At 37.2% G+C, this 21,052-nt stretch overlaps 1 protein-coding gene across 2 annotated transcripts in view; it reads right to left on the reverse strand.

Moving 5' to 3' along the window:
• Positions 1-21,052, reverse strand: part of GRM8 (glutamate metabotropic receptor 8) — a 772,971-nt gene that overhangs the window by 266,378 nt on the left and 485,541 nt on the right. For both annotated transcript variants that reach the window (XM_021699435.1, XM_021699434.1), the window contains exon 6: positions 1,532-1,732. In XM_021699435.1, coding sequence (XP_021555110.1) covers positions 1,532-1,732 — 201 coding nt within the window. The remainder of the gene's footprint in view (positions 1-1,531; positions 1,733-21,052) is intronic.

Consider the following 21,052-nt stretch of genomic DNA (forward strand, 5'->3'; position numbering starts at 1 on the left):
GGGAAAAAAGACTATATAAAGCAGACAGAAGAACTCAGGAATCATTGGAGTTTAGAGGCAAATTGTCTTAATAATCATTAGGTATTAAGATGTTTTTAATAGTCTTTAATAGCATCATTATATTATAGTATGGTATAATAATGGAAGTCATCAAGGAAGGGTTTGGCTTTTATCTATGATTAAGAGAGAAACTGGTAATTCACCTTTAAAATACTTTAATCTCATGTTTCTTTAAAGATTTTCCCATCTTCTGGAGGTGAGCTTCAGTTACTGAGAAAACATAATCATTTGCATTCCTCTTCACACTTCCTAACTACTTGGATAAATGGAGTGCTCCCCAACCTCATGTTACGATAAATAACCTTGCATTGTAATACTCCTCTTTTGCTCAATTTTCATAATTGCAGGAAAATTATTTTTAAATTCCCTCTTAATATTTATATTTGTAACAAAAGGATTGTTATGTAATGTCTCACAAAAAAAATTCTGCTGAAAATAAGGATACCCTCTGTTGCACGTAAACCAAATTTTGCCTCATGTTGCCCGCACAAAGCAAAAGAAGAAGTTTCCACTTGAATTCTAAATTGAAGATGACCTTGTGCTTTTTCAAGAAAGGCTGGCAGCTGAGGTCACTGGAGTGTATTATGATGGACAGTGCAGGGCTGTGCGTGGCTCGGAGGCATGTCCATTGTGTGGATTACAGCCAAACAGAAAGAATTAGACAGCTCGGTGCATTCTATCATTTCATTTGAAAATAATTGCCAAAATCATGGGCAGCAACCATTACAACTTTCATGAAAGAGTAGCAACAGTCAATAATTCCATTGCTTCAGACAGGCAATTGGCTATTCTCAGCCAAATATTATGGGTCCAGCATATTTTGTATCCGTTTCTCTGACACTCAACAGAAAGCAGAATCTCTGCTTCTGCAGGAGGCAAATCCCACCTACACTGCATCCGATGTAGTAGTTCTAGCTTACAGGATGCAGCCCATTGCTTTACAGGGACCAAATCACTGAAAGTGATATAAGGAAAGAGAGGATACAGAAACCTAACCCAGCACTCTTAGAAGGTAAATATCTAGCAACTCCAGATCATGTACCTTCCTCAAGTCAACTTACTGTTTAAAAAGCTGAAAATCAGTTTTAAAACAAAATCTCCACAATTCCTTCTCTAAGAATGGCACAAACAAAACATTTTCAAAGAAATCTAATCTGTTGTCAATGCTTCCAAATGAGCCTCCTAAGTTATTTCTGAAATAGTGATATTTAAGTAGAATATTTTGATTGATAGAGGTTTATTTTTAACTTCTGCTTCTTTCAGGAGCAGATTAATGCTTCTTTCAGGAGCACAAAAAATATATTTGCGATTTAAATGCAGGTGGAAAAACTCACACTTCTGATTAAAAGGGGAACTGCTTCTAATCCTGTGCTTCCCACTCTGTCTGAGTATCTTCTATATATGGGGGTGGGGAGGGACAAACACCTTCACTTTTAAAGTATTTTATGACCCCAAAAAAGTTGTAACTTACCATTAAAATTTACAGCCCGAATATAACCAAGTAGCTCTTTGCCATCAAGAGCACTCATTCGTGGGCAGAGGCCGATGTATCCAGGGCAGAGATCTTTGTGCATATTGTGCAGAGCATAAGCCATGGAATACACTGCATCAATTACAAACTGGACCTTTCCTTCCTGTTCATAAGCTGAATCCCTTGCAATTCGCTCCAGCCCTGCAAAAGAAAAAAAGAAAACCATCAACTGGTGTTAGATTTCACTAAAAGATGGCATTAGGGCCAAGATTTCCACATTTGAGGCACACTTAACGAGACAAAACTATTTGATTTTACTCCCAATTATTTTAACCCTATACTTACTGAGTCAGGCTTTTAAACTGGGTATTGAATTTTTTTATTTGGAAAGAACAGAAACTATTCTGTTAGCAACAAAAAGAAATAAACTAAATAAAAACCTATACTTCCATTATCTTTATTTCCACCATACTGAGTCTGATTACGTTGTACATTCTAGTAATTACATAACATTTTGGAAGTGACTTGATCTTATAAGTAAAATGTGTGATTTCATTCTTTTCATCTACTTCAGTTCCAGGAGTATCATTTAATTAGTGCCTCAAAGTAAGGTCTTTTTTTTCCCCCCTCCATATCTATTCTCATTCTGAATGTGCTTTACTTGGGAGCCCTTTCTGTAAATATTAAAGGACAGTGTTCCCTTAAGTGAACCAGCTATCTTCAGAAGAATCATTCAACCTATTTTCTTCTTGAACTCCATTTTCTTTTTCTTTTCTTTTTTTTAATATTTTACTTATTTATTTATTTATTTATTTGAGAGAGAGAGAGCAGGGGAAGGTGCAGAGGAAGAGGGACAAGCAGACTCTGCGCTGAGCTCAGAGACTGATGTGGGGCTCGATCTCAGGACCCTGAGATCATGACCTGAGCCGAAATCAAGAGTCGGACACTCAACCGACTGAGCCACCCAGGTGCCCCTTGAACTCAAATTTCTATTTTATTTTATTTTTAAATCTTTTCCAGCTTTACAGAGATAAAATTGGCATATAACATTGTGTAAGTTTAAGGTACACTACATGATGATTTTATATATGTATATATTATGAAATGATTTCCACAATAAGGTTAGTTAACACATTCATTACCTCCCATAGTAACCTTTTTTTTTCCTTGTGGTAACATTTAAGGTTTACTGTTAGCAACTTTCAAGTAACAATACAGTATTGTTAACCATAGTCACCATGCTGTGCTTAGATCTCCATCAATTTTCTATTTCTATAGTAATCAATTTAATTCATTAAATCTAGCAGTCTGATAAATTAGTTTTCTAGGACTTTTCTGACACCTAACTGCCAGCCCACATTTCCAATTGCTTATCATATTCCTATGTAGTCTGCTTCCATGTCAAACTCAATAGAGCTAAAACCAGGCTATTATTATAGAGAATTACATCATTTCCCTAAAACCTCCAGTTGAGGGTCTTACAGGTTTGAGAGCACAGAGAGGGAAGATCAGTTCTTACAAAGAGTACTTTCAAGGTGCCAAAGATATATTGATTCCTTCAATTTGCAATAGCTGAATGATCTAAGCTAACATCCATGCAGATAGGGGAGCACTGTCTTCTCCCTATCTTTGTGTAGCACTTTGTCTCCTAGGTCTTAGAACAGCTCTGCTATGTCCAGAACGTGATTAAGTGACCTTGTGAAAACAGCCCTTTCAGCTTCTGCCAAAAATTTCTCTCCCATAGTTTTCACCACAAAGTAGACAATTCATAAATAAATACTAAAGAATGGTCACGGCAACCAAAAAGATGCAGTTGTTTCTTTAAAGATTTTATCTGGTGACCAACCACTCTAGTTAGTCCAGGATTGAGGGGTTTCTCAGAATATAGGACCAAAATGTAGATAGTTCTGGGCAGACCAGCATGATTGCCTATGAAAAAAAGAGGCAAATGATGAGTAAACTTGATATGAGACTGAAATAACTACTTTGAGGGTAGGTCCTTAGATCCAAGAGAAGATCCCGGTTTCATTTATATTCTATCACTAAATTTGATAACTGGAAATGAAGACTATAAATCCCAGAACAGTCGTTTCATTCTTGATTATCTTCTTAAGTACAGACTCCTGAGGTCCACTCCAGATTTACTGAATCAGCATCTCCCAATTTGGGGACATGACAAATCTGTAATTTTGAAACACAGATAAGATACCTAACTGTCTTAGTTTGAGCTGCTATAACAAAATACCAAAGACTGGGTGGCTTGTAAACAATGGAATTTGCTTCTCATAGTTCTTGAGGCTAGAAGTCCAGACTCAGGGTAACAGCATGGTTAGGTCCTGGTGAAGGATGTCTTTTGGGTTGCAGGCAGTCGTTTTCTTATTACATCCTTACATGGAAGATAGGAGACTTCTGGTGACTGCTTTTAAGGACACTAATCCCATTCATGAGGGATAGTGCTCTATCTTCAAAACTTCATCTAATCCTAATTACCTCCCAAAGGCCCACATCCTAATACCATCATATTAGGGGGTAGAGTTTCAACACATAAATTTGAAAGGGACACAAACATTGTCTGTCACACTAACATTCCAGGTTATGTTGTTTGTATCGCTGCTCTGTAAATCCCTCGGCTACACACACACACACACACCACCCCCTCCCTACCCACCCCCACTCCTGCAAATATTATGCTTGTTTTTCTGATTTTGCTCTCTTTTGTGTACTTTATTTTTGTGTATGTGTGGCTCCTCTCTAATAATCAAGAGGACACACATTTTTTTAAAGACTTATTTATTTATTTTGGAGAGAGAAGGGGGAGGGGCAGAGGGAGAGAGAGAATCTCAAACAGACTCCCCACTGAGTGAGGAGCCTAAAGCAGGGCGTAATCTCACAACCGAGATCATGACCTGAGCCAAAATCAAGAGTCAGACGCTTAACAGACTGAAACACGCAGGTGCCCCTCTTTTGTGTACTTTAAAGAAAAGAGAGAATTTCTTTGTCTCCATTAGCACTGGGTGGAATATGAATAGCAGGCATAGAAATGGCAGAAAATGCCCAAGCCTAATTGATCCAAAGACAGTAATGACCATGAGAACATTAAGGAATTTGGAAAATTTTCACAGTCCATGGAATATATGTAAGAGCTAGATGTGTGTGAATGTTTTATATTTTTGAATTTATCCTAAAATGTTCTGGATTTAATATAATATGATTTTATTTTAATGCTACTGCAACCTCACTATCAATCTATAAAGATACTTCTTAACATTCAATAACTGGGATAAAGTTATATATAATACTTTCCAGATAAATTTTAATGGAGATGCCCTAATTTAATAGATATATTCTTTTTTTTAAAGATTTATTTATTTATTTGAGAGAGAGAGAGTGGGAGGAGGGGCAGGGGAGAGGGAGAGAGAGAGAATCTCAAGCAGACTCTGCACAAAGTATGAGTCCAAGGCAGGCCTTGATCTCATGACCCTGAGATCATGACCTGAGCCTAAATCAAACTGGGACATTTAACCAACTGAGCCACCCAGGCACCCTTAATAGACATATTCTTTCTTGATTTTTCCTAAAACAATTTCAATTTTACACCTAATAGATTTATAATTCTCAAATACCACACATCTTATTAAAGGGACATATTTAAATTTGCACTTGTCAAACTATTTATTTCCTTAACTAGTTATAAACTCCTAATAGTATGAGCAGAGATTAAATATTCCAACTTTGCCCTTTTCTTTTTTAAGTAAAAGTTCAGAAGGCTGTTTAGTGACAGTCGTCACACAAGTCAATGGACATTATATGACTCTTCCCATGAATCGATAGAAGTACATGGTGACAAACTAAAAGACCGAACATTATTACCATTTTGAAATTTAACAAGAAATCATTTTATTTCTTTCCAGGCTGTTTAGATGTATTTTTCTATTCCCTAACATTTTAACTTCATGAGGACACTTAAGATTTTACAAGAGCTAGAGTTCACTCCTCACTTCCTATAGTTGCTTGTCTTATTCATCTAAAAGAGGAATTTAAGAAGCTGACAGTGACTCATCAACTTAATTGTCTGTAAAATTTCATTATGCTATAGTTTCTAAAGTTAGCGTTAACGTATTGCTATAAAGTGCTAAATATTGTCAAAGGCTATATGTCAGCCCTCCATTTAAAACACTGACTGTAAAGTTGTTATGGGTTTTAGTGGATAGCTTAAAACTAACAGCGTATAGCAAAGCGTTTGCACGGTGGGAGATGAAGTCAGCCTCGTAAATTTTATAGCAAGATTGTTTTATGTTTTCATTAACGAAACCTAAAACTTTTGACTGTATCTCATGTTCCTGGACAACAGAGTAAATTCTTATTGGTCCAAGCAATATCACATGTGCCTCAGTTAAGGTCTTTCAAACATCACGGTGTATCCTCTTGGTTTTCAAAAGGCAAATCAGCTCAAGTTTGCAAAGTGCCGTATACGTTATAGTGCGAGTTCCTAAGATAAGCCTGACATGAATTTTAAGTTCTTTGACTGACAGATAGTTGTTGAGCTTTGCTTTCTAAGAATTTCTGATTTCTCAGGGCATAGTTTAGTTTTATAGACTGAGATTCGAGGTTATTTTCTTTTTCCTGAAAGTATGTTAATGTAATGATGATCCAATAAACTGATCAATTCCATGAAGAAGAAGGAGGAGGAGGAGGAGGAAAAGAAGAGGAGGAGGAGGAGGAAGAAAGGAAATCCTATCAGTTGTTTATTCCCGAGAAACCACATATCCAATGGGTTGATTTTTTAATACAGTCCTAGAATGTAGTAGAAAGAATCCCGCATTCTAAATTTGTAGGTTAAAAAGTATTTATTTAGTTTCTCCCTGCCTTTTTCATAAGAATGCAGCAACTATTTTAAATGATTAAATTGTTTTCTTGCAGTTAGTGTGGAGAGGATGCTAGGAGGAAAGAAGAGAATCCGTGAACTGCTAGGAACACATTTATGCCGATAGGACGGGACTGAAGAGTCATTCTGAATTCCACAACAACTCCGTGTCTCGCTACTCAATGCACCAGAGAAAAGACTGTCATGTCCTACAAGCAGCTCTCCCAGTGCCTCACATGTATGCAAAAACTGCACAGTGGGTGACTGAAATCAGTGAACCACGCCAGTGACAATCCGTGAGAACCAGGAAGAATCACACTGCACTCTGAAAAGGAATCGTTATCAAGTCAGCAAACCTGTCACCTTTTACTGAATTTAAACTGATTTGGCTTCAAGGATACAACAGGGGAAGGATGGGAAAGAAACAGAAGCATATTCAATTATACAGGAATATCTCCTAAGCGCCGGGATATGCGAGTGAAGCGTTGTGCAGCTCCCTCGCAAACTGCAGAGAGATGAGAAGGTGGGCCCTGTGTAAGGCAGAAAGACAGACTGACTGAGGGAGGCAGCGGCTACAGGAGAAAGAGGAGCGACCAGTGGGGCAGACCTGGATTCGGGTCCCAACTAACACAACCCAAGGCAAGCGGCCTGGGCCGTGGACTGGGAAAGTTGCCCCCAGGGAGCTCTGTGATGGGATACCCCATCTCTTCAGCATCATCTGCTTGTACCACCCACCCCCCCACTTGTAGGTCCTTGAATAGAACATGAGATTTCCCACCGCAAGACTTCCCCCAGATGTTCATTCTGTAACTCTTCACTTCTTCCTGGATACCTCCTGCTCAGCCTACAAGCTTCACATAAGATGTCAAATCAAGTTAGATGGGAGCACTGATATTTAATTTTTTAATAGAGCAGCCCAGATCAGATCATGGAGTATCTTAAATGCTATGCTTGAATACTGAGTATTGTTCAGTTGGAAACACAGAGCCATGACCGATATTTAAAATATTTCTGGGAATACGGGTAAAGTAAATTGAAGGAAACGTAGTTTGAGGGTAGAGATACAAGCTGGGAGGGAGGGCAGATACAGGTCGAAAGAGTGGGGAAAAAAAGAATGACAGAAAATATATTTCAGATGTCAAACTGACAGTATTTGGCACCCTGATTAAATATGGGAGTAAGGGTTGAAGGCAATCAACAACTCAGGGGTTTTGAAGCGAGGTAACAGAACAAACAGCATTAACAGAATTTGGAAAATCAGGTTAACGAGACGGTTTTGTTTCTGATGGCTCTGGCTCTCCCAACTGCATCAAGGAAGACCTCAGTTAAAAGAGCTGATTTATAAGATTCTGTAGTATTTATTATATCCTCTAACATAGTATATAGACTTTATATAAATTTGTTGAATTGTTTAAAGAGCAAAGTCTAAATGTTTAGAGTAATCCTATAATAGTAATACAGCTGATCATTTATTTATAACACTGCAATAATTTAAGCCAGTTGGGAGTAAAGTACCATTTACAGTGCTGTCATAAGACCAATGGCCTGAGGGGCACCTGGGTGGCTCAGTTGTGGGTTAAGCCTTTTTCCTTGGTTCAGGTCATGATCCCAGAGTCCTGAGATCAAGTCCCGCATCAGGCTCCCTGCTCAGTGGGGAGTCTGCTTCTCTCTCTCCCTCTCCTTCTCCCCCTGCTCATGCTTGTACGTGCTCTCTCTCTCTCTCAAATAAATAAAATCTTAAAAAAAAAAAAAAGACCAATGGCCTGAGAAGTCAGACTTGCATTCTAGTTCTAACAGAGTGACCAGCTGATTTTGTGTCCTTGGTCAAGTCATGAGCTTTCTGGCATTTGTTTATTTCTCAGAAATTAGACGATTGAATAAGATGATCAGTCAGGGTCCCTTCGGTTCTAAATTTCTAGATGCTAGGGCATGTTCTCTTATTTCTGTTTCCTCCTTACACTTGCTAAGATCACTGGAAGATTGCGTAAGGGTATGAGTGAATGTATACCACTAAAAATTATCCAGAACGGTTTGGATTATCCAGTAACTGGATTACCATTGAGAACTAGAAATTCTACACTAACAAAAAGTACCAACTGTCAGCCTGGATTTTTCTTCCTATATTGTCAGTCTGGTTAACTGAGTCACTGCATTTTCACGACTCTTAGATTTGAGCTATTTCAAATCTAGTTCCTTGTGAAGGAGAAAAGTTCAATTTTCTTTTTATTTTGATCCAATGGTTAAAGAAATCAATTATGGAAAATAAGATCAGAGAAGTAAAAGGACACAAATAAGGGCAGGACCCTTCACGAGAAGCATCTCTTTAGTCCTAAATTATTATTACTCCCCCTTTTTTTAATAGCTAAAGGAACTAAGGCTTAACATTTGAATAATTTACCCAAGATCACACAGTTATGGCAGTAAATGGTAGTCAAGTCTCAAAACCTTGGCCATTTATTATTACACTGCCTCCTCCTCTGTGAAATTGTGTTTTTTCCAAATCAGGCTTTTCTTTCACTTCTCTGAACTCCTCTTTAACTTTTAGCCATTAGACCCACAACTGATTTGTCTTTTATGTTAAGTAGTAGTTAGAGATTGTGTGTGTGTGGGTGTGTGTGTGTGTGTGTGTGAACCTTTAAAGAGTAGTGAGCAGGAACTAAAGAATATTCTAAAATAATATATACTTTTTACAGAAATACTAATACATATTAACAGATGACAATATTTATATTAAAATATACAAAAAAGGGGAAATACACTCCTATAACATTGTAAGCATTTTTCTGACGTACAAAAAACTCACCTTGCTTGTGAATTTCAGTCATACACCTGAGATAAAATTGGCATAATGTGGCTGAAATTCATAAGCAAGATGATTAGATATTTGTGGCAAAAACCAAAGCTAATAAAACTTATAAATTAATATTTATAAAAATCAAGGTAAGAAGGTAAGAGCATATATGTGGCTACGTGTCTGTAAGATTTCTCTAAGAAAGTTTAACATCAAGCTCAAAAGAGAATTCCACACCTAAGGTTCTGTTTTGTAGATTCTGCACTAGGCTTTGTCAAGGACCTGTATAAACAGATGTATTGGACTAATGAACTAATCTGAGCCTCTGCCTTATCTATTTACAAAGGGCAGAGAAAATGAGAAGATAAGAGCCCTCTGCTGAAAATCACCTGCTCTCTAATTCTTCTGTAATTTAAATGTAGTCCCAAGAACTGAAGGCCCTTAGCTGCCTAAGGACACAACAGAGACACTTGTAAATCAACCCCTGAAGAGTGCTACATCAGCCCACAAAGACTTCTCTCCTTTGTGTGCCTGGCAGGAAATGGAAAGTGCTTCAGGCAGGTGCCAGGTGTCCCCTTCAGGTGTTAAATTTTCCATGCAATGCCCTAGGGCTTTTAAAACACTGAAAAATCTGGGTGCCTGGGTGGCTCAGTTGGTTGGGCGACTGCCTTCAGCTCGGGTCATGATCCTGGAGTCTCGGGATCGAGTCCCACGTCAGGCTCCCTGCTCCGCGGGGAGTCTGCTTCTCCCTCTGACCTTCCCCCTCTCATGTGCTCTCTCTCGCTCTCTCTCATTCTCGCTCTCTCAAATAAATAAATAAATAAAATCTTTTAAAAAATAAATAAATAAATAAAAATAAAACACTGAAAAATCTAAGGTAAGAGGCAAGTAAGATTAAGAGTGTATCTTCAGACAAAATAACCAGTTAAAAAAAAAAAAAGATGCTCAGAAGAGGAAATTATTTCATAGATATATCCCGAAGTCCCCAAAGAAAAGGCATTTGATTAAATTCAGACAGTTGCATTTCTCTACATGGTTATCTTAGATCATGCACATCAGAAACAAATTTTGATTCAAAACAGTGTGTAAGAGTACTGATAGAGTTAACTCAACAGTTAATAGTAGAGTTTCTCTCTTTAAAGCACATTAAAGCTCCCCCATAGAAGAATCCAATTTCCCCCCCATAAATCCCCGTTAGCAGATAGGACTTCTAATGCCCCCTCCCACCCCAAGATGTGTTATATAGTCATTGCAGACCGTATAATGTGGCTTCGGACTTGCCTTTAAAAAAATATTTTTTATTTTTTTCTAATTACAAAAGCTAATCAGTATTAGTAGAAATGTGAGAAAAAAATTATAATGAAGAAAATAAAGAATACCTATTAGTCCACCACATTAACCACCATTTACATATTGATCTATTGCCTTATAGGATTTCTCTATTTTCCCCCCCTTAGTTTTAAAAATTAAGAAGATTCTGTGTATATTTTTTAATCTGCTATATTCACTTTACCTATAGTGAAAATTTCCCTATATTGTAGGAAAGCATAGTTTTTATACTTGCATTGTAGTTCATCCAATGGATTCAGGTTTTTGCATTTAACTATTTCCCGATACTCAACATGATATTTGATGCAAGGTAGGGAATCTAACTTTGTTTATCAAATTATGAACCAATTCTTCCACACTATTTATTGAACTAGTATTCTTTTCCCCATTAATTTATATGAAGTCACTTTTAATAGACATCAAACTCTTATATGTTCTTGGTTATATAGCTGGAGTTTATGCTCTAGCCCACTTGATTCTTAATATACCAATACTACCTGGACAATTATTGTAATTTTATAATAAGTTGTTACCATCTGTTCATGCAAGTTCTATCAATACTCTTGTTCATTTTTAAATTCTTGATAGTTCTCACAAATAAACTTCAGAATTATTTAAGCTAGTTCCAAAAATTGCAGCTTTATTTGAATTGTATTGATTTTTAAAATTAGTTGCAGAAGACTTGAAATAGCTGCAATATTAAGTGTCCCATTTGGAAACATAGGAGCTCCATTTATTCAGATCTTCTTTTGGAATCCTCAGTAAAGATATGTCACTCATGTATCTCTTTAAGTAATGCCTCGATATTTTGTGTTTTCTAGCTTTATGAAACAGAATTTTTTTCATTTTATTTTAAACTGGTTAATCGTGGTATAATTAATAAATTTTCAACTCATTCCTTTTTAAAAAAGATTTTTATTTATTTTAGAGAGAGAGCACACACGTGTGTGCATGCATGAGTGTGAGCAGTGGGAGGGGAAAGGAAGGGGAGGGGAAGGATCTCAAACAGACTCCATGTGTGCACGCTCCAAAAGCCTGAGCCCAAAGCAGGGCTGGATCTCCCCACCCTGAGATCATGACATGAGCAGAAACCAAGAGTCAGACACTTAACTGACTGAGCCACCGAGGCACCCCTCAATTCATTCTTAGTACTCAACATTTTCTTCTCCCCTTAAACTGTATGTAACAGAGAAGGTCCAGGTTAAGTCCCCAAAAAAAGATGCTCAGAAGAGGAAATTATTTCATAGATATATCCCGAAGTCCCCAAAGAAAAGGCATTTGATTAAATTCAGACAGTTGCATTTCTCTACATGGTTATCTTGTAAAAAACAAAAAAACAAAAAAAAACAGAAAAATGCAAAAAAGCATGGGTTCTGAGATCAGACAGATCAAGACTTGAGATCCTTCCTGAGTCTCCTATTCTTTACTCATAAAATGGGATTTTATACCTATGTTGCATGGTTGTTGTGAGAATTAAGTGAGATAATGCACGGCATCAAGCATATTATATAGTGAATAAATGGACTCCATTATTTGTTATGCGGGGCTATAAAATACGTAAGCTTCTATAATGTGCAACACTTTTCCAATTATACAAACAAAAGAAATCCCAATATAAACCCAGGATATATATTCATATACTCATCCAATAAACATGAAAGAGGTAATTTAGTTCAATGATTAGAAACCACCCTGCAGCTAATCTGCTTGGGTTTAAATTCACATAACCATTTACTAGTTATGGGACTTTAAGTCCCTTAGTCTCTTATCATCAGTTTCCCTATCTGTAAAGTGGGAATAATAAGTAACTCTCCCACAGAATGTTGTCATAATTGAGTTAATGTGTATAAGGCAGACTGAAGAGTGTGTTGGAAACAGTAAGTAGTACTATATAAAGGGATGTTGTTATTATCATCTTTATCATCATCATTCAGTCAGCTTGTGTGATATATTAAGCACTGGGCTGGATACAGTGGTAAACTAAAACTCATGGGGTGATGGGCTAAGATCTAAAGGATAAACAGGAGTGAATTAGGGGAGAAAGGGAAGTAGGGGGAACACAAGAGGCTGAGTGAGTGACACTTCCTCTAGTGATAGAAAGAGTAGAAAAGTAGGAAGGGCTGAAATCACACCCAGGAAGCTGGAGCTGGGCAGGAGTGTGGCAGAGGTGAGGCCCAAGAGGCAGGGGAGGCAGATTAAGGGATTTTGCAGGTTACCTGGCGTCAATTTGTCTTCTTCCTACGTGCAGAAGGAGGCCACTGAAAGGTGAAATAATTGGGTTTCCAGTTCAAAAAGAGCAGTGGGTCAGAAGAACAGACAGGAAGGAGGAAAGAGTGGATGGGGTGAGCTGCTTGGGAGGTTATTTCATAATATAAACAAGGACAAATGGTGGCATGGGCTAAGGTGATGATGAAGACAGAGAAATGTAAACTCGTTTGAGACATTAGGAGACGTAATTATCAGGGTTTGTACGGAGCTGAAGCAAAGGGCATCACCAAGAGTGACTTCCAGGTTCCTGGCTTATGTATCTGGGCAGACCCTGCTGCTCAGTGAGACCAACAATGGATGCTGTCTAGGACAGAAATATATTGTCCCACCAGATAGCCACATATTTGCCTAAGGGGCGATGAACATGGTGTATTTGTTCTTGTTAAGACAGGCCAGGGAAACCCCAGTAGCCTGCACCTGAAAATTCTGTCTGCTCCCTTGGTACTATAGGAATGTACCCTGTCTGATTTGTGGCTTTTCTAAGTCCAGGTCAGGGTTCCACCCCTGGAGTTCATTATTTTTATTATTACTTACAAACTCCCCAGGAACTGGGGAAAGAGATGGGACAGGAATTGTTTCTAAGACTATGTTACTATTCAGCAACTGACTTCAGTCATTCTTCTTGCAAGTCATTAATTATATTGTCTCAGATATTCTCTTTGGAACAAAAAGCTGAACAGTAAATAAGACAGTCTGCATTAAACACACACATAGGAAAACAAAACTTTCCCCCTCTCTACTCTCTCTAGTCCCACCTTCCTACTCCCCTACTTTCTCACTCTTCTTAAGATTTTGTCAACAATGGAGTAATGTCACTAGAAGAACACATATAATGAGACCCCAAAGCTTGCAATTAATAAAATAGGAATGCTCACACTAAAACAACCTTAAAAGTGATCCTAACTGCTATTTTTTAAATTTATGACATGTCCTATTAGTGTTTTTTAAATCACTGTAAAAATGATTTAAAATCATTTAAATCATTAAAAACAGCATTTTAAAAAATAAAACGGGAATCAGTACTGTTTCTTGAAACTTCCATTTCAGTTGGAAGGCATGTGAGCACTGGGTTGCTGTATACAATAAATGACTTATCAGGAGTACAATCAAAAAGAGTTTGAAACTCACTGACCTCATCCAATCTTCTTATTTTACAAATGGCAAAACTGAGGTTGAGGAACTATGAGGGGTTCTTCTAGGTCCAACACATCAGGAAGAGGCAGAGCTAGGAACAAAACCCTACCACCTAATTCCATGACTCCTCCCTTTATATCACATTGTCTTTCTTCAGCTGCACCTTCTCTCCCTTTGTAATTAAGTTCCATTGAGGATGAGTAAAACTTGAGGAATTAAAAGCCTTGAAAGGAATTAATTAAATCAACTCTGAGAAAAAGTGAATAGCAAGAAGTTGTGAGTTATGGTAAGGTTCTCCCATGCCAACATAAAAGGAGTATCCATAGAAACCAATAACATTGCTCAAAAATAGAAAAGCAAAGGGCTTTATTATAACTTAAGTGTAAGTTATAAAAGGAATTTAAATTTAAAACAGAAAACCAGAAGTACTGGACATACAAGATGCATTCCTTTAAATGAACATTTACTGGAACACCCAGATGAAAGAGGAAAATAATCATTGCTTTTGTGCAGTGTGGTCAATCCTCTGGGTGACTGACTGGGTCTTTCACTTTTCTTCCCAATTTTAAGGGTCACAGCACAGGCGTGGGTATAATGCCGGTGGCTGATTAAAGCAGGTCACAATCTGTCTGGGAGAGTTTCTGTGCCATCCTTCATAGGGACAGGGACCAGACAAGATGACCTCTCTTGTTGCCTTCCAATTAATTCAATCAGCCTCTGCTTCTGTCAGACATCTTCATGGATGCAGACCATCCACTCATTCCAAGTCCTCACTAGGAATCAGTAAACACAGAGGCTGCAGACTGCATTTAATGAATCACCAGGATTCATCTTTCAGTCATCATTTTTGATTTGCAACTTTTTTCTCAATATTATTTTCTCTCTCGATAATCTGAAACTTCATGAAGGACATGGGCTTAGATCTGCCTCCTCTGAGGACCCACTGGGCCTAGCATGGTGCCCAAATCTGTCTTAGGTTAATATCAATGTTTGTTAAACCAATTCGAACTGAGTTTCGTTCCAAAGAAGGACACATCAATAAGATAATTCCAATTAGCTGTGCATAAAGCCACCATCCCTTTTCTTTAATATGTTATGAGGTGCCACTCCAGAAACTATATGGGATATAATGAAGTACAACTGGGAAACTTTTTTCAAATAAACCAAAGCTATGCCTTCTATTTTTATGTTCAAATAAATATACATAAAAGGTAGGGTCAGTAAGGGTGTTTTGCTTCTTACTTCTCTTCACATGGACTGGTAGGATAATTTCCATAACAGAGGAAACAGACCATCTGAGACTAACCACATTAGACAGTGTTAAAACAACAGATCCAAGATGAGGTAAGTGCTCATTTCAAACCTCTCATAAATCGGGAACCTGTGGCTGTATTTCATCACTCCCAAAACAACAGAACATCAGTATTCATTAAGTAGGAACTTAACACTGTTGCCTCAGATCAAAAATTGTAGCTTTTGACTAGGAACTTACCTTACAATGGAAAAGGAATAGATCTATTTGACATGTCTTTTTTTTTTTTTTTAAATCTAACTAATGTAAACTATGATGTCCTTCAACATTACATATAAACTAAATTGTAACTCATGATTTAGTGTGAGTCCTCTCTAGACCTAGAAAACTTTCCAGGACAAAAGTGGAATTCTGGCCCTGTGAGGAGCAAATTAACCACCAAGGGTCTCTCTGGCAACAAGCCCTGGTTCCACCTTGAGAGATGGAACATGACCTATTGGGATCTCTCATTATTACCCCTGTATGCAAATGCCAAAAAAAATTTTTTTTTAAATATTTTCATCTTTAAACTTTCAATGCATGCAAATGCAAAAAAGAATTGAAAATATTTTCATCTTTAAACTTTTCTCGCATGCTCTGAATATCAAAACACATTTTGTGAGAAAAATTATAAATAGAAATTTGATATATTTAGAACCAAAGTGAAAATCATAGCCTGAGATGCACTTTAAATTTAGTTCTAACAAATCTGCTTTTTGGATTCTGTTCTCAGTGGTTTATTTTTACTCCCCAAATTATGTTACTACCATCAAGGACTTGGATAGAAACAGGGAGCTATGATAAAGGAAACATTTAGACATAATGGCTCAAGTATACAAATGTTCATAAACAGCCTTCTTTTTAGAAGCTGAGAGGAAGAGACCTAACATTTATTGGATTTATTATGAGCCAACCACCATGCTAGACAAACTGGATATGTTTTTACATAATTCTTACAATCACTCAATGAGGCAAGTTATAGTATTCTCATTATTTTTACTTTAATTTTTTTTTTTTACATAAGAAAACTGAGTCTCTGCTTAAACAGCCTGACCATTGTCCCAAAAATAGTAAGCTGTAAAGCCAAGCCTCCACACTGTATCTTGCTTCCTAGTCTTATTCAAACTGTCTTGCTTTTTCCATTACAAGTCAGGTCTAAACAATAAAAAAGGTGCCCAGATACAACATAATGAATTTAGATTAAGATATAAACCTGTTGTCAGGCCCTTAGATGGACCTGTCTCGTTTAACAGGACTGCTCTAAGTAAACCTCTAAGTAAACCTGGTAAACCTCTGGCCTTTGACTTTCTATGACAGTCCTGTGTGTTCATCTTCTGTATAAGTGGCAGCTTTTAATATGTGAGTTTTCTGATCGTCTTTCAATCAAATGCGTTTTGGAATGAAACGGAGTCGGGTATGGGAGTCATTTTGGTAAAGTACCCTCCCTTTCAGAGCCCACCTTCTTGGAAAAGCACTTATGCTTCTACTCTCTCATTGCCATTCACATCTTGACTTCTATTTGTCTTCTAGCCCAACCACACATCAAGGCTCTCTGGGCAGAGACCATTGCTGGTACCTCAGTATTAATTCACCACTTTTTCTGTAGTATTAGAACTCATGATTTTTAGCAGGCAACTTGGCTGACCAGAATAGACTTCATTTTCCAACCTCCTTTGTATCTAAATATAGCTGCCAATAGGATTGTAAACAAATGTGTAAGGTGGCAACTTGCAGGAACCTTTCCTAAAAGACATGGACATGTGCACTTTGTCTCTATCGTTTTCATCCTTTCTTCCATCCTGCTACTTAAAAAGCAAAGGTGGTAACTGGAGTCCTGCCTTTCATCTGGAACAGGAGGAATTAGAGTCAAACCCTAGAGACAGCAGGGCAGTATTAGAAGCAGAAGTCCCTGAGGCCTGAGTGAAGCAGAGCCACGGCACCATTCCTAGACGCCTCCTCTGGATTTTTCCAGACAGAAAAATAAAGTTCTGTCTTGTTGAAACAAGTGTTATTTTCCCTCCCTGTTATTACAGCTGGATATAATCCTAAATGATATACAACCGTGATCTCGTTGTGTCTAAACTCAAGGACAGCAACCTACTTACCACATGTTGAATTTTTATTGTACCAGTCTTTATGAGGTACATGAAACAGTAGGAAAAATATGAAATTTATGATAGAAATCCCTCTATTTACTAGCTCTGTTATCTACGGCACAAGAGTTAACCTCTCTTGGTCTCAGTGTCTTTATCAGTGAATAAGGGGAAAATGACCTCCTAACTCGAGTGCTGTTATAAGCAGTCAATCAAATGGAAACTACAGTGTGTGTCCCTTTTTATAGACACAAGTGGTTTAGGATTACCGATTTTATACCTATGACTTCAAAATACCTTTCAACCCAAGTACCCCTTTTCTAGTGTCACCTCCTTACTGAATTAATGAATATTCTGACTTTCTTCAAATAAATGAATTGTTGCTCATGGACAATAAGGAGAGCATGTGATGTGATGAGCACTGGGTGTTATACACAACTAATGAATCTTTGAACATTATATCAAAAACTAATGATGTACTATACGTTGGCTAATTGAATTTAAATTAAAAAAAGAAAAAAATAAAATACATAAGGAAAACAACCTTTGAAGGCATTCTCCTCTTTATGGTTTCTAAAATCATCTCTGTACCTTATCTGATTTTAAGACAATGTCATTAATGGTCCACAAGAGCAGGGACCATATTTATTTTCATTTGTCATTTTATTTCCATGCACATGGTAACATCTCAATAAATGTTAGTGTCCTCTATCCCAACCTTCTGTTACAGTCATTCCTGTAGCAAAGGGTCTTTTCCTTGGCCATGGAAAGTTGTGAGTAGAGTTAGGCCCCACCCCTAAAGGTCACTTCCTCTGGCAACCTCTTGTCCTCCACTTTCTAAGTACAAACCTATAGCTAATTATGTCCCTTGATAAAAACTAATTATTCCATTCCACACTCTTATAGCCTAACAATACGTATAATAAATACACAGACTCAAAAGCTTGCTAAAGTTATTATAATTAGCATGTAAAGACTTTTTGTCAATCAGCTGGATGTATTGGTCTAATTTAGAAGGTCAGATTAATCTGACAGGGTTTTTGATCTGCATGTCTGCTTTTCATTCTTGTTCTCAGTTAGGTTCACAGACAGAATGATTTTCAGGGCTGTATCCCTTTCATTTTGTGAATGCTACTTTGCTCACAATATCAGCTCCTCCTGCTCCCATAGTTAGGACTATGTTTAACCAAATTAAGAGGCAGACTAAGTTAGTATCCAGTGCGTCGCGCTTCTGCAGTTCTAGATCATTTTTCCTATTTAAATAGCCATCCTTTGGGGGTACATGGGTGGCTAAGTAGGTACGTCGGTCAAGCTTCTGACTTTTCGTTTTGGCTTAGATCAGATCTCAGGGTCCTGAGATCAAGCACCCCGTTGGGCTCCGTGCTCAGTACAGAGTCTGCTTAAGACTCTCTCTCCCTCTGCCCCTCCCCGCTTGCATGCTCTCTCTCTTTAAATAAATCAATACATACATACATAGCAATCCTTTCTCCTCATCCCTGTCCAACAAGTGCCCAGTTATCAACGAGATAAATTGCTTTGCAAAGAGGTATTAAATGGTTGATAACATTCAAGGTGTTACCACCCCGAGTGTACTTTCTTAACATGTCTTCACATCTTTAATGTAAATCATCAGCCAGTTGTAGGAAGGAAACAATCACCTAACTTAGGTGGCCATTTATTTCAATTACCCCAATGATGATCCTCTTCTCAGATTTCTAGGCATTAACAAAAAGAATGGAGGGAGCAATAATAACTTTCGTCAAATTCTACACTTTTCTATTTGATATTTTCTCAAAATATCCTTTTCTATTTGATACTAGTCATTTAAATTAAACATGTAAGCACATTTAACTTAAAAAAATCCCCTACATAGTGTTGTTTTAATAAAAATTCCATCTTTCTTCAAAAGTAAAAATTCACTACTAAAAAAATAAGTACAGTAGGGGTACTTGGGTGGCTCAGTTGTTTAAGCATCTGACTTCAGCTCAGGTCATGATCTCAGGGTTCAAGCCCCAGGGCTTCAGTCTCTATGTTCAGTGGGGAATCTGCTTTTCCCTCTCCTTCTGCTCCTCCCCACACTTATGTGCATGTGCACACACACGCACACTCTCTCTCTTAAATAAATAAATAAGTAAATAAATAAATAAATAAAATCTTTTTTAAAAAGTACAGAGAAAAATATCAAGTCAATTACTGTCTTTTCTTCCTAATCTAATTGAAAGAAATGCCTTTCAAGATCTTTTATTCCTTCAAAGAAGACATACAGATGGCCAACAGACACATGAAAAGATGCTCAACACCACTCATCATCAGAAAAATACAAATCAAAACCACGATGAGATACCACCTCACACCTGTCAGAATGGCTAAAATTAACACAGGAAACAACAGATATTAGGATGCAGAGAAAGGGTAACCCTCTTATGCTGTTGGTGGGAATGCAAACTGGTGCAGCCACTCTGAAGAACAGTATGGAGGTTCTTCAAAAGAGTAAAAATAGAAGTACCCTATGATTCAGCAATTGCACTACTAGGTATTTATCCAAAGGATATAAAAATACAGATTCAAGGGGATACATGCACCCTAATGTTTACTGCAGTATTATCAACAATAGCCAAACCATGGAAAGAGCCCAAATGTCCATCAACTGATAAATGGATAAAGAAGATGTGGGGGATATATATATGTGTGTGTGTGTGTGTGTGTGTGTGTGTGTGTGTGTGTGTGTATAATGGAATTTTACTCAGCCATCAAAAAGAATGAAATCTTGCCATTTGTAAACACATGGATAAAGCTAGAGAGTATTACACTAAGCAAAATAAATCAAAGAAAGACAAACACCATATGATTTCATTCATACATGGAATTTAAGAAACAAAACAGATGAACATATAAGGGGAAAAAAGAGAGGAAAACAAACTGTAAGAGAAACTTAATGATAGAGAACAAACTGAGGGTTGCTGGAGGGGTGGTCAGCAGTGAATGGGTTAAATGGGTGATGGGCATTAAGGAGGGCACTTGTTATGATGAGTATTGGATGTTATATGTAAGTGATGAATCACTAAATTCTACTCCTGAAACCAATATTACACTATATGTTAACTAACTAGAATTTAAATAAAAATTTGAAAGAAAAAAAAGATCTTTTATTCCTGTTGTATTTACAAAATGATAGAGAATTTTCTATTCTCTTTGATCAATTTTCCAAGTGGTATCTCACCTTCTTTACTAATTAATTTGCTATTTATTGTTTTTGCTCTTTTTTAACTTCTTCATAATTATCCCTAGCTTTTATTTGCTGTGTCAAATACTTGCATGCCTTAATAATTTGGTAGATCTTTTAGTCCTATTTTTGGATATTTGCTCTCATCTACTTATTTGTAGATCATCATATCCCAATTATGCAACTTCTTCAATCAAGGTAAATCCTACTGAAATATAATTTTTAGTAGCTTCACTAATTTTCAGAGAAATTCTGAAAACTTTTATTTTGTAATCAATCTCATTCTCTTAGACAAGAGATGTCAGCTGAAAATCAAATGCAAGTGACAGAGGGGGAAATCTCAAACTAATTCTTTCTATTTGAAAGTGTCAGATTAGAAAATGCCCTTGCTCTGTTTACTTTCTTCAGTGAATCATTGGTCAAATCTATTAAAAACGGCAAAAGCCATCTGAAAAGTGTATACTTACTCTATCATTCAAACAACTCTTTCAGATATCCTTTACATATATTTCATTCCTTGTTCCATCT

Source organism: Neomonachus schauinslandi, chromosome 12 (assembly GCF_002201575.2).
Source record: "Neomonachus schauinslandi chromosome 12, ASM220157v2, whole genome shotgun sequence".
Classification (NCBI taxonomy): Eukaryota; Metazoa; Chordata; class Mammalia; order Carnivora; family Phocidae; genus Neomonachus; species Neomonachus schauinslandi.